Source organism: Haplochromis burtoni, unplaced genomic scaffold (assembly GCF_018398535.1).
Source record: "Haplochromis burtoni strain Fernald_Lab_line unplaced genomic scaffold, NCSU_Asbu1 Contig_3, whole genome shotgun sequence".
NCBI classification, from domain to species: Eukaryota; Metazoa; Chordata; class Actinopteri; order Cichliformes; family Cichlidae; genus Haplochromis; species Haplochromis burtoni.
The window spans coordinates 5,992,880-6,007,136 of record NW_024582364.1 but is presented as its reverse complement, the minus strand read 5'-3'; the positions used below and the strand labels follow the sequence as shown (position 1 = coordinate 6,007,136).

General features: G+C 38.1%; 1 protein-coding gene across 1 annotated transcript in view; it reads right to left on the bottom strand.

Annotated features, from left to right (window-relative positions):
* LOC102290031 (pituitary adenylate cyclase-activating polypeptide type I receptor-like) overlaps positions 1-14,257 on the bottom strand; it is a 45,166-nt gene that overhangs the window by 6,963 nt on the left and 23,946 nt on the right. The window contains exons 7-11 of the mRNA XM_005912482.3: positions 12,741-12,894; positions 6,398-6,458; positions 6,201-6,270; positions 5,141-5,235; positions 934-1,063 (exon numbers count right to left, since the gene is read on the bottom strand). Of these exons, the coding sequence (XP_005912544.1) occupies positions 934-1,063; positions 5,141-5,235; positions 6,201-6,270; positions 6,398-6,458; positions 12,741-12,894 (510 nt within the window). The remainder of the gene's footprint in view (positions 1-933; positions 1,064-5,140; positions 5,236-6,200; positions 6,271-6,397; positions 6,459-12,740; positions 12,895-14,257) is intronic.

Sequence of the window (14,257 nt, the reverse complement as noted above, 5' to 3'; positions counted from 1 at the left end):
CCCACCTTGAACTCATCTGTGTCTCTGTCTCCTACTGCACCTCAGTGATATACTCATACAATACCACAGTTCCTCCGAGCACACAATCAATGACTTCTCTAGATCCATGAACACACAGTGAAGCTCCTTCTGGCCTTCTCTATATTTCTCTATATTTCTCTATCAACTCTCTCAAATATCTTATCTGTAGTGTTGTCTGTGAAGGTTCTCAGTCATCCAGATCATTGCAGTCTAAGGAGCTTGGTGAGAAAAGTGTCTGGACTTTTCAGCTGTCATCCGAGAAACTTCCGAGAGTGCCAGACCCTCTTGGGGACATTCCCGTAGGGCTTAAAATCTGGGACTCTCCACCAGTTGCTCTTTGAACTGAAGAAGCTTCTTAGATGAGAGGTGAAACATCTTCAGTCCAGATGCTTTTCTTTCCAAGTTCTGTAGTGTTACTTCTTGGCATGAACCCATACTGCTGCTAACTGATATCACCTCTCTCCTTAACCTAGCTCCATGAACTACAACTGAATGTCTACATGGGATCACTCATCAGCTTTATCCCTCTGTTACCTCCTGTTTTAACTTTGCGCATAATCTTGATAAATTGGAAGATACAATAGGATATCAGTGTGCGCAGGTTTCTCTAAAATATAATGATCGAGTTGAGAATTCAGTGAATTTTAGAGGGACAGGTGCTGGAACAGACTGAGGGATGGATGGCAGACACCTCACCATCACATAAGTTCATCTGGCCTTCAGCCGACGAGCTTTAGTTATTATTGTGCATGCACAGGTATAAATATCAATTCCATGATGATTCAGATTTGTAACACCTGTGCTTCTAATGTGACAAGGAAAATAAATCTGCTGGGAAGAATTTCAACTTGAGAAATGTGAGTTATTTATTTTTAGCAATTCTTTGTGAACTGTGATTCTGAAGTTTTATACCTGAAAGGAGCCCAGTCCCAGCTCGATGTAGAGTCTGGCTGCTACTCCAGTGTTCTCAGGCAAGAAGGCAAATACAGTGTAGTGCATCCCAAACAGAGGAATCAGGAACAGGGTGGATTTTGCCAGCCTCCTGAGTGAAGCAAAAAGAAAGGACTGAAAAATAAAAAATAAGTCCAGATAATGATGCAACACTTTGAAAGATTACAGTGTGTTACCAGTATGGTCAGCTACTTTCAGTCATGTCAGAGGTACAAGTTTCAAATGCCAGACAGACTAAATGCGTCATTCAGGTTTCATCAAAGCTACAATGGTGGTGTCAGATTTTCATTACACTGACCTTTAAAACAACATCGTCATCAGGCCAATCAGTGGAAAAGATTAAAATGTCAAAACACAAAACCTGAACACATTGTGCTTAGTTCAGCTCATATCACTGATGTCTAAATATCATGTAAATGTTGCCATTTAATTTCTTATGACATTTTGTTGAAACGGTTTCCCGCAAGTAATGCAGTTTGAAAAGAGCAACTCAACATCTGCTTCATCATCAAAAGACACTGAGATAAGTATCATGTTTATGCTCTTCATCATTTACTTTTCTGTATATCCTATTGAGATTGGAAAACCTAGCTGGGTACAGATCCACTCACAAGAGTATCCAGTTCATCAGAGATCAACAGACAGCTGTTATCCTAACAACTGACATGTGTGTGTGTTTTATTCTCACTTTAGTTTCCTCAGTGACACTCTCACATGTATGAGGATGTTGCAGTATATGTTTTAGTCATCTAGATAGTCAGATTAAACCATAAAATAGCTCTAATCAGAAATATTATCACAGCTTCAACTGCTTAAAGATTAAAGATGGAGGGGAGCTATCAGCTTATTTCAGGCGAATAATTTGTGCCTTTGTGTGAACGCCAAGGTTCCTCCTGAATCAAATTTAAGTTCCTACGACAGGCGGGGCTTTTAATCCTGTGAAACATTCATTGAACTGGTGGAACAATCCTGTCGCACGTCAAAGTAGGTAACATCTATTTCTGGAATCTGGAGCTATTTTTATATGCTCTCATTCTAAATTAATTCAGCTGAGCACAAATGTGCACCAGCCAGATGTCAAGAGAAAGAAGGATTCTTTCAGGTGAAGCAGGGTTTCACTGCTGCTGCAGTAGATTCATGTATGCATATATTATATTAAAGTGTAAGAAGCCGTTCAAACTTTTGTCAAGGGATTTAAACAGCTCCCCCTCACCTTTTCTTCTTACATACTACTGCCTCAGTTAGCAGTTTCCACTTAACACCCAGCAAAAGGTTTACATGTTAAAATAAATTACTATTTATCCAACTGAATTATAAAGAGTTTAGTGCAAGAAAATGATTTAAAGCTCAGCTTTATTAATGCTGAACCACTTTTCTCTGCATATGATGTTTTTAACTCACACCTGAGCTATAGGTTCCCATAAGTAAAGCCCAAAATTATCTCATGTATCCACTTGTTGGTGTTAGACACTTGTAACGTTGATCTTCATTATGGTACCATGATGGTACAGTTCTGGTAATAGCAAGTGAGCAAGTCATGGAGTTCTTAGGATGTATCATTGCAAATCGGGGCGGAAAAAAATAAAAAAATTTCTGGGATTTCACATTGCCGATGGATCTATTTTTACCAAAACCATATTTTTTTTTCCTTAAAACTTACCAAGGGCGTAGATCATCTTGCATGGCCACTATGGTGAGGTGAGGCCGCTGCCTCACCTGACTTATAAAAGTTATTATGTCATAAGCCAGTCTTGTTTTTATAATTTATTTTTCTGCAAAATTCTGACCGTACCATCTGTCGCAACAAAAATTCAGAATCAGACCGGGCAAGTCTGCTTCTTCTTCAAGTTATTTTCAGCCAGAGAACTGATGCTCACTGGAACTTTTCTTTTTATCTCGCCACACTCTGTAAACCCTAGAGTTAGTTGTGTGGGAAAATCCCAGCAAATCAGCAGTTTAGGTAACAGTCAGATCAACCTGTCTGATACCAACAACCATGCCACATTCAAAGTCACCTAAATCCCATTTCTTCCTCATTCTGCTTGATTTGAAATTCAGCAGGCCGTCTTGGCCAAATCTAGATCCCTACATGTATTGAGTTTATGAGCGATTGGATAAATTGGATAAAACCAGATTTCAACCCTTCCAATAGTTGAGACATTTCGCTAAGTTATACGACTTTCATCCACATGAGAGAACAAGATTAAACGTTGGTGAAAAGTGAAAAAGGATTAGTCTTCTGGGCACAATATATGTCTGTAAAAATGTAATACACAAAATTTACAGTTGTTTCTAAATATTTGTGTGAATTTGGTTTGATTTATTCAAACCTATACTTGTGATGTGCTGGCTCACATCCAGGCTTCAAAGAAAGACGGTGAAAGTTGCAAACTCACAGAGCACATCCAATCCAAAAAAGAAAAAAAACTTGAAAGAGATTGCATCAGAGAGGGGAAGTGTGGCTTTGATCTTATTTTTCAGTCATACAAGACATTTCTTATAAGTACAAATGTAATCTGTAAGAAATCAAATTTTATTCTTGTACAGTGTTTAAATTTTAAACTTACAGATTATTAAAATGAAGGTTTATCAAAATAGCACTAAGATTAAGTTCAGCACCCTATGTAAGATGTATGGATATCGAAACTAATTTATCTGATAGGTTATCCGTTCTTCATCATTTCCTGACATCACACATGCACACACTGGGGTAAGTTCAGAGCTCTTTAGAGTGCTGTATTAGCTGATTGGTGCAAGCTACTTCTTTTCTTCCTCACAATCAGAAATCTGTTCATCAGCTGTAAGGTTTCCTGCTGAGACGTATTATCAAATCTCATTTTCACTAGATAAAACAGCCTTCCTGAGCAGTCCATCCTCACAGACTCCTCTTACCTTACTGCTGCCCTAAAGGTTTTTGGTTTTCATATTAATTTACTACTTTACAGCTTCTATTAAAGAGCAGCACGCTTTTTATCAAATCAAAGCTATTATATGTCACATCAATAACTTGTGACTAGAGTGATCATATGTCCCACTTTACGAGGGGCATATGTTGAGACAATGGTCAGCATTTTGATTGGTTCCTTACATCTCATAAATCAACACTGAGTTACACTTTTCAAAGCCTGGCTCTTATCCAATAAGAGAAAGAAGAAGAGGCCGTCTCATTGGGGGCTCCTTATGATGTCAATCATAATCATATAATTGGTTCTTATATAGCACTTTTCTACTCTGCCTGAGCACTCGAAGTTCTTTATACAACTTGCTTCATTCACCCATTTACTTTTTTCTGTGTTTAAGTGCTTTTTATCTAACATTCGCACACATCCACACTCCGATGGGCCCACTGCAGAGGAACTTGGGGTTAATATCTTGCCCAAGGATATTTAGCATGCAGACTGGAGCAGCCAGGGATCAAACCACCAACCTTCTGATTAGTAGGTGACAAACTCTATCTAGTTACCTAGCTACAGTCAGGAGGTATAGCATTTAAACTCTGAACCAAAGAAAATGAATGGAAAGATAAAAGTGGCTGAAATAACTAGCATTTACCACACTGTGCAGCAAACCCAATCACAAAGATCAATAGACTGTTGCAGTAAACTAGCACCAGTCATTTTTTCAGAGTCAGATGAAAATTTCCTGCTTTCCAACCAGGTGCTTTCAGGGTGCTAGGGTGCATGTCCTGTGTGGGCTTGTAAGCTGTTGTTGCCATGATGAACAAACAGAACAGGTGTTTTTGAGTGATTCTTTTTCTCTGGAAAAGTTTTCATTTGTATTAATGTGATTTGAACTATTTAGTTTAATGTTTTGTCTTGTGAATTTTATGCACCTTATTGAGATTAGGAGGGTGGCCTGCAGGACACAAATGCATACTGACTTTTCAGAATATTGCTGTCCTTCAGTTAATAGGCAGCAGTGGAGCAACTTGTTGATGCAGTTTTTTCTCTGTTTTTTGTATCACAAGAACGACCGACTGTTCTTCTATTAATTTTGACCAAAAGAGGGAATACACAAGTGCAGACAGCCACATGTAAACAGTTCAGCTAAATCTGGATCTGTTGCATGATATTTTTAAAGACCAGCTATAACAAAATTTTGCACTAGCACAACATTGTACACTGTGCCCCACATTGTCCCACGGAGATAATCTCTCCTCGTGACTCACATAAAGTGTCCAGTGTCATTGTTCCCTGTCATGGCAGAAGATTTAAGCTTTTCAACCAGAATCCGGATGACGTTGACGAAGATGACTATGTTGATCTGGAAGAGAAACATGCACAGTGGCCTAAATGGCAAAATCAGATACACACTAGTTAAAAGACATTCAGTGTTATCACATGGGAATGAAAAATTTAAAAATCCTGTATCATCACAGGATAAAGGTGATTACTATTGAACTCGAGACAAAGTGAACCACAATGTGTCACTGCAAACGAGAACATTCACTCCGCTGATGGGCCAAATGTGTCTGAGGCAAGAAAAGTAAATACAGGAAAAAGATACTATGTTCTGGACTAGTTGATTACGTGGAAAATCAATGTGTTTATCATATTTACCACAGTAATATTTCAGGAAAAAAATGTACTCTGAATGTATACAGAACTCTGTTGCATCTCATAATGCAAAACGTAAAGAATTCAGGGAGGCTTTTAGCTCAATCTTGCAGCGTACACCAGGAAATTGGGTCAGCTCGAAGTTGGATCAGATCCTCACTATAAACCACTCTGGAGTTTGTCTGGAAGTGGACCGAGTCCAGAAAAAGTACAGGTGAGTAAACAACCTCGGTTAACTGAAATATTACCATAGCTGCCAGAGATGTTCATTTCTACCAACTCACTGAAGTAAAGTTATCTTAATTAACTAGTTAAACTTGTGCCAGGAACAAATGTGATTTGCAAGAAAACTTCTGTCTCTCAGTATGTTGGCAAATATTTATTAACCTTTAGCTTTGACAAAAGAAAATCTGACATCAAAGGATTTAAAAGACAAAACCACCAATACATATTTCTTAACAAGCTCCTAAAATTTTAAAACATCGCTGGTATATTATTTAATATTTCATGATCACTGCCCCAAGGGCCACAAACTTGCACTTCCTCTGCCTGAAGAATCCCACTTTAGTGTAAAATTTCCTCGTAAAACTTTAATTGTAAATCTGCCACCACAAAACAAAAAAACAGACAGGCAAGTTTATCAGGTACTTGGTGTTTAACTCCTATACTCACCAGCAGTGAGGCTGTTATTGGTCCCTTAATAATCCACCAGATGCCAACATTGTCTGTATCATCCCAGCAACTGTAAAGCCAAATGTAATGTCAGTGCAATACTAAACCTACAAAAATAGATATAATAGTTCACATGGACTGGCAAGCTGCTTTAAATAAAATGCAGAAATATGAAAGTAACAACAGTAAAAACATACCCTCTGTCATCATAGAAGAATCTGGTCAAAACCCACAGTATGAGAACTGTAGATGGGAGCCCTATAACGTAAGGGCAGGAATTAATTATGCATGCTCTGTTTACCTGTCAAGTAAAATCAATCCGAACATTGCTCCAGACCGAACGCATCTGTTTGCTGCATATTTCTTTGTTGACAAGCATAGAAAATATTAAGTTGACTCTGTGTAAAAAAAATTTCCATGCTACTTGCATCTGTTTCATGCCCAAAAAAAAAGGAGTACACAGAGAATAAAAGCAGGAGACACGAGAGAGCAGGATAGTAAAGCCAGAAAGAAGCTGATAAGATGCATCAGAGCCACCGTGGTTACAGTCTGAGCACCACTCGTGTGCACACACGTAAACACACCTCAGGTGCTTTGTGTAAAAACATTCAGGACAAAAATATTTACATATCTTCACATATTCATCTGTGTAGTTTCATATTTTTTTAAGCATTATTATGGCTGTTATTGTTGTAACTTTGTATAGGGAATATCACAAGCAATACATCACCAACCCAACATCTGTTGTCCAGGTATAAAATATGATAATTTGGGGGAACAGCCGAATTTATTAAGTAATCATCCTTTTATCAACAGCTGAAACTGCTGTGCATTAATTCTTGGGTGAAAATAAGACGAATAAGGAAATCCTGGGTTTTCAGTAATAGCGGTTCTGTTTTTTCTTTTTCTTACCAGGTTATATCGCCATGGTAACTTGTGGGTCATGTTCAACATTAGACAGGTGAAATCACTGCCTATAGATTAATCGACTATGCAGAAGACTGTGTAAACATTCCCAGAACATGATAGTAAAATGATCTAAAGTCTTTGTGTTTGCTAAATCAACTGGCACGTTCAGGTATGGATACAGATCAGTGTCAGAATTATTTGAACTACCTTACGAGTCAAAATATGAGCAATAGTGCTCATTACTTTCTTTTTTCTGGGGGGAGTTTAACACTTGCTGTGACAAGTCGTCAGGGTTTCTTACAACAAAACTGGGATTTCATTTGACAAAATGCAATCTTGGAACCACTGATGATCATCTGACAATGATTTAGCTTTTGAGATCTTTGGAATCATTTACATTCGTAACAAGCTAAATGATTGAGCTAATAGGCTAGTCACTGGGTTCTCTGATGAGCTCCGCTCATCTTTATGGGGAAATTATGGTTCACCAATGGCAGTGTGGGCAGCCTGTGATCAGATTAGGTTGCTGTGGGTCCATCAGGTGCAGAGAATAGTAAACTTCTAGCACACGAAGATGATTTGGGGAAATTTGTGGAATTTTTTTTGAACTTCTACCTTTTTGCTACCTTCCCTGTCCCCGCCTACTCATAAACCGATCAGCAACGAACACACTCATCCATGTCAAGCACCATGCAGCATGGATTTTGGACGACTGTCGGAGCATATTTACATAGTTTGAAAACCCCTCTCCGTGGACAAATCCCTCCATAAATCGAAACAATCGGGGTAGCATAAACTAAGCATGACACAGACTCTGCTTCTATGCCACAACACTTCCATCAAATTTTGCTTCCTCCTTCACACACTGCTTCAAATCACACCATGAATGTTTCAGAAGAAGTCTGCACAGTTCTCACCACATTTTTCTTCAAGTCAATCTGATCTATAAAGAGGACAGAGTCATTTTTCCAGACACAGAGGAACTTGTGTAATACTTCTGACTGAAAAAAGCTCTGTCTTGAGCTGGCCTTAAAGCCATGTATTCTCATTGTTATGGGTACTTTTCCCTATGCAACCCTCTGAACATAGGCAGGATTCACAACAGAGTCCAGTATCAGCACTGTGTATAGCTCCCAAAGCCTCATCTTAAACCTGAATCAGTGGTGAAAGATGCACGATTAGCTATTTGTCCATGTTTTTTCTCAACATGGAGGAAAAAAAACAAAAACTATGTTTCAGAAAAGGCAGCAAAAAAAGCACGAGACCTTGGGCCTGATGTCTCACCCCATTTCTCTCTGACAGAGGAGGGGACAGCAACGCTTTCATGTCACCTTTTTTGAGTGTAGAGTGAGCGATGAGGTGATTCAAGTTGAGTCATACAGTTCAGAAGGACAAAACAAAAACACTGTGATGTGACGTGGTGCTGTATGTGTGCATGTTTGCACTTCAGTCTTGCGTCGCTGGTTACCGTTGGAAATAAATCCTTGTAAACAAAACTTCTCAACAAATTCATCACTGCGGTACACACATCCACATACATTTAATAAATGTATTCCTTAATGATAAACGGGTGATATTAATAAGGCTTACACAGTCTGCATTTTTGCCAGCTGGCTCAAGAGAGTTTAAAGTGCACACAGCATGTTTGATACTGCACTACTGTACAGTGCTCCTCCACTCACACGGCTCAGGAGCTGAACTGGTTGCACTCCATTGCTTTCAGACTGTATTATGTGCCTAATCAGTTTTTTCTAATATCATAGTTTGATTTTCCTTGTTAAGAATCAGGCACTCTGCTCTCTGTAAACCTTTCACATTACTGACTGGTCAGATGCCTCCATTTCTGCCTCTTCCAGGGAACCACCCTTGCAGCTAGATTGGGAAGCTGTGGACTAACTTATTGAAATTATAACCACCTTTGTGTGACTGATTAGGCTGATTGCTGATGTCTGGGTAAGAGAAGAGAGAGGGGAAAGATATCCTGAGTATGTTGTACCTGCTTTGAAGCACAGCCCCAAGAAGCATTCACAATTGTAATTATGACTAATCTCACAATTAAGAGATCTTCTCCAAAAGGTTAAGTAGGTTGTTAATCAGAGATAAACTACCTGGTGTAACTTATGCTATTTTATTAATAATAACTTTTAATATTGTCTCATGCCCATGAATTCAGTGCTATTCCATTTTTAAAATTAGCAGTTCAGGCTTATAAAGTAGTGCTGCTGTGAATTGGAGCTGGAAAAATTATCACGGTTCAAGTGCAAGTTCCCAGACAAGGTGTAGAATCAACTGATCTCCGGCAGGGATTGACAGCGGTGGAGGATTTCACTTTCCTCTCTTAACTTCCTGTCAAAGCAGCTGAGCAGCAGTTGCCAGCTACAGCATCCTGCTCAGCGTGACTCACTGTTTGCATGTGGAGCACCTTTAACAACAACCTACAACTGAGACAGCTCACAAGACCTGACGTGAAATCATAATAATGTCTGCCTGAATGCTGATGACCTACCTCTTCTTTTATTAAACTGTAGCGGCGTGCTTGTAGCCCTCAGGGTCAGATCCATTTATATCTTACCATAAATTCCATTCATCACCTTATCAGAAATATCCCTGCCACTGTGTGTGAATGCAGCATTGCACTGGCATTCAGCGGAGGATTTAAAAAGCCCACGTGGCATGAAAGGTTTTGTTTTGCCAGCTGGACATTGCCTAAAAGTTTCAGGTAAGTGTGTTGCTGTTTCTCACCTTCACTGCTGCACTTAACAAAAGTGTCTGCTTAGCTCTGTGAGGCTGGACTAAGCTGCTATATTTTGGTAACAGGAACCATATAAGACTGACAGGAGCGGTGGAGCTTGAGATTACAGGCTTGAATAGGAAAATATACAGCAGCATGAAACAAACAAAACAAAAAGACAGTGGGATGGGAATGGTAAGACAATGGAAAACACTTGGCTTAGGAACAAGGGATGAGAAAACATGGAAACCTCTCAAAACATCCATAGAAAGCTAAAAAAAAAAAAAAAAAGACGGGAGAGAAAATAAAAGGGGGGGCCGAGGAAAACAAGCGCTACACTCATCTTTAGGGCTGTGCTGCTGCCTAAATAAACTGCTACCAGGATTTTGGAGGCTCAGTTCTTGTGTAAAAATAGATTTCCAACCCAGATATGAAGATAATGTGTGATAATACTGACTTTAACCCCTTAACACCTAGTGCTTTATATTAGATACATGAGTTTTTGTAAGCGTTTGAGGCTTCTATCATTAGTTTAAAATTTTCCCCTGACAATTCTAAATAAATTGTAAAATAAATGTCAAATTAATATTATGTTTTTGTCAAAAGGTCCAATAAACTCTCTCACTTCAAAATTTATAATTTTCTGGGAATAGTTTTGGCTTTAAAGGGTTAATCCATTTAAGGCACTGAAAGGGGTTTTCATACTGTTCCCCTGTTATCTCATATTCTGCAGCTGAATATATTAAATTGAGCACATCACAATGTGCAACTGATGGCACTTATTCTCCAGCAGCATTATTTACGAGAGACAGAAAAGCAACAAGACGCCTTGACTTTAAATCAGCAAAAGCCATGATGGAAACATTTGTTTGTTCTTGAAAATTATTCCTTTACCTACATTACTCTGATGTTTTAGAATTAAAAAAAAATCATGTATTTATTAAACTTTCAGTGGATCTTAACACATTTTGCTTTTACACGTAAATAACAGTCAATTTTTATTTTTTATTTTTTACTTTTTCTTCATTAAGGAGTTAATATGAGTGAATCTTTGACAGGTCCTTCAGGCATTTGCTGGCAAGCCTGTAAACGTCTGACATGTTTGCTGCAGGACCTTTAGCAGATGTGCCCGATGATGGTGTCAGAAACAATGAGGAGTGAGACCTCAAGTGAAGAACTTGCCATAAGCAGAATTAACAATGGGCTGGCTGCCTGGAGAGATGACGACGATTATGATGATGATTTGCACTGGATCACACTTCTCTGGACTTCAGAAAACCATTGAGAGCTTCTTTGAAATGGAGAAACCAAAAATATACAGCTAATGATAAGTTCTTGATGTTTTACTGGCTATTTTTTTTTAACGTGTCGTTTTGTAAGCTAGTTAGTCACTGTATAATATGAGCAGTACTGTGTGTGGAGGTCAAAGTGGCTCGCTAGCACCAGTTGAATATTTAATAGCAGCTAACATGCTAACTGCTGTGTTTTCTCCGCTTACCAAAAGAATATCTTTTAATGATTATTTTAATCACTTTTACATCTTTTAATGGTCTCTGACATGTGATATTTTAACGGTTAGATGAGCTGTTGCTGTTATGTATTTGTCAGGCTACATGATGATCAGCTAGTGTAGCTCTAGAAAAAACATGTAGGGACCTTTTGTGTGACTCGAGGCTTCAATGCTACTTTTACCTGGAAACACCGATTCAATTATTTATCAAGTATTTTCATTTTTTAAGTTCACAGGCATCCTGTTTGTAAGGATACAGTCTCTTCAAGTCGGAAAATATTGCTCATTCAAATCAATCATTTATAGTGTTTTTCTCACACACAGACACATCCGGGATGTAGCGAGAAAACCAATCACTGTTGTAGGCTATGACCACAATTTTACATTTTTACATTTTTAAAATGTATGTATTACATTTTCCTCTTTCACTATCCTTCTTGAATACTGCTTATTTAACAGTTTTAGTTTTTTAAAGAGTACCACTAAATAGATAAAGTTTGTGAAGTGCCTTTTTTAACCAGTCCCTCCCTGCCTATATAAAACATTTGTTTTTAAATGCTGCAATCCATTTAACAAGTTAACATCATACGGGTGTTAACAAAGGGTGTTTTCCCATATTATTCAATTGAATTTCAATGTATTTTGCACAGTGCAAGCTGTGGAAAATTTTATTTGGATTTCTTTTAAATTACCCAAAGTCACACACTACTAAAAACAATTTCTTTCCTGTAAAAACTTTAGTTTGTACCCCTTAAAACACAATGAAATCCCATTTAATTCTAGGAGAATTACACTTTTGTGTAATTAAAAAATAATCTGTATTAATTTGTGTAACACAATTATAGAGGCTGTGCTTTTGTACACAGAAACAAAGGAAGCCTGTATTCTAATTTGCCCATTTGACATGTCGGTGCAAATTGACAATATTCCAATGTGAGCAAAAACATCAAGTCATGGGACTTATAAACATATACAGACAAAGGACAAAAGGTGTTAATTGACTGTTTAGGATAATAAACACATTGTTCAGTAGTCAAAACCGCAAAACAAGGCAAAAAAATTTTGACTTTCTAAGCATATTTTCAGAAAAGCAAATTGTTTGTCTTTGCATCCACAACTGAGCTTATTTGTAACAAAAAAAGAAGTTTTTCTACCATATTTATAGCACCTCCCCTTTCAACTGAGCCTCTGTGTTCTATGGCCCTGTCTCTATTTCACCAATATTTGCTTTATTGCTAGAGCTGATCATGATTAACAAATGATTTTAGATAACCCTTTTGAATATTAATCTGTTTGTGGGTCACATTTTATTCTATGTTTTTTAGTGTTTGTGTTGGAGCTACAGTGTGTGATTGTTTTTGTAAAGACAAATTCAGTCACTCTTACTCACCCCATCCAATCAGGATATACCACCAGAAGTATTTCCTCTGTGAGACGAAGGTCAGAGCCAGCAGCGTCTGCAGATACATGCCCTCCACCAGCAGCCAGAAGTAATTGGCCAGGATGCTGAACTGGAAGAAAGCCACGGCTGACTTGCACGCTTTCTATAGAGAGGAAACAACAAAACAAAGTTAGAAAAACTGGATGTGTCATCATTTAACATAATAATACATCTTTTTGTGTAATAAAAGGGAAGGTAGTGACAAAAAAATATTTGATTCTTCTTCTACTTTTGCTATAACTTCAACTGAAGTCAATCAAGTACAAAGAAATACAAAATAAGCACCAAGGAACTCAAACCAATTAAAAAAAAAGACAAAAATAAAATACCTAAATAGTCACAAAATCACAATTTGAGAAGACTTGCAAAAGAAATTAAAATTTATAAAACAATAAAAAAGGAACACAAAATTAGCAAAATCTAGAGATATAAACCAACAGGAAGATGTGCAGTACATAACCACAAAAACACACAAAAGTGTAAAACCAGCACCAAACAATAAGTGAACAAAGATAAACAAAAAAAACCCCACAAAGATACACAAGAGAATAAAAACCAAAGATGACAAAAAAGCAATAAAAAGCATGGACACCGAGACCAAAACATGTAATAAGGAACAAACACAAAGGCTGTTTTTTTAAAATCAATTCATGAAAAAAGAAACAAACCTTTTCTCCAAATCCAACACATACATGTGCAAAAACAGCATATTCAGTACATTCTATATAAGGAGATCCTGATACAAAATATATACAGGACGGAAGTGTCTGTATTCCTGTTCACTCTATAACCTTCTGACTTCCAGCACATGAATGAATCATGCCACCTGCAGAAGTCGTCTAATGACACTGCAGTGGTTGGGTGTATTAGGGACAGGGCTGGAGTGGGAGGTGATGAAGAGCTATGTGTAGTACTTTGGCAGAAAACCACCTCCTTCTGAAAGTCAGCCACTCAAAAGAGATAGTGGTTGATTTCCAGTGACTAAGCCAATTAGCATGATGGGTGACTGAAGCAGTGGACGGCTACAGGTACTAGGGTGTTCACATGAATGACAGATTGGATTCTATTTTTTGAGGAACCTCAGTTCTTCCAGTGTTTGAGGCAAAACGGCAAGACCAATTTTTAGCAGCAAGTGTCTGCTTGGAGGGGTGGCATCTGTGCCAGAGATGCCAGCAGGAACAACAAATTCATCAGTGGCCAGAATCTGGAGGCGTTTGAGTCACAGAGGGACAGGAGGGCATTGACAAACTATTGTCCATCATGGACACACCCACTCCATTTCACACTACAGAGCCAACAGAGTTCGTTCTCCCTCAGACCCCACTAACATAAAGACCACTTCAGGAAATCATTCCTACGGTTATACCTTCATCCATCTATCTATCTATCTATCTATCTATCTATCTATCTATCTATCTATCTATCTATCTATCTATCTATCTATCTATCTATCTATCTATCTATCT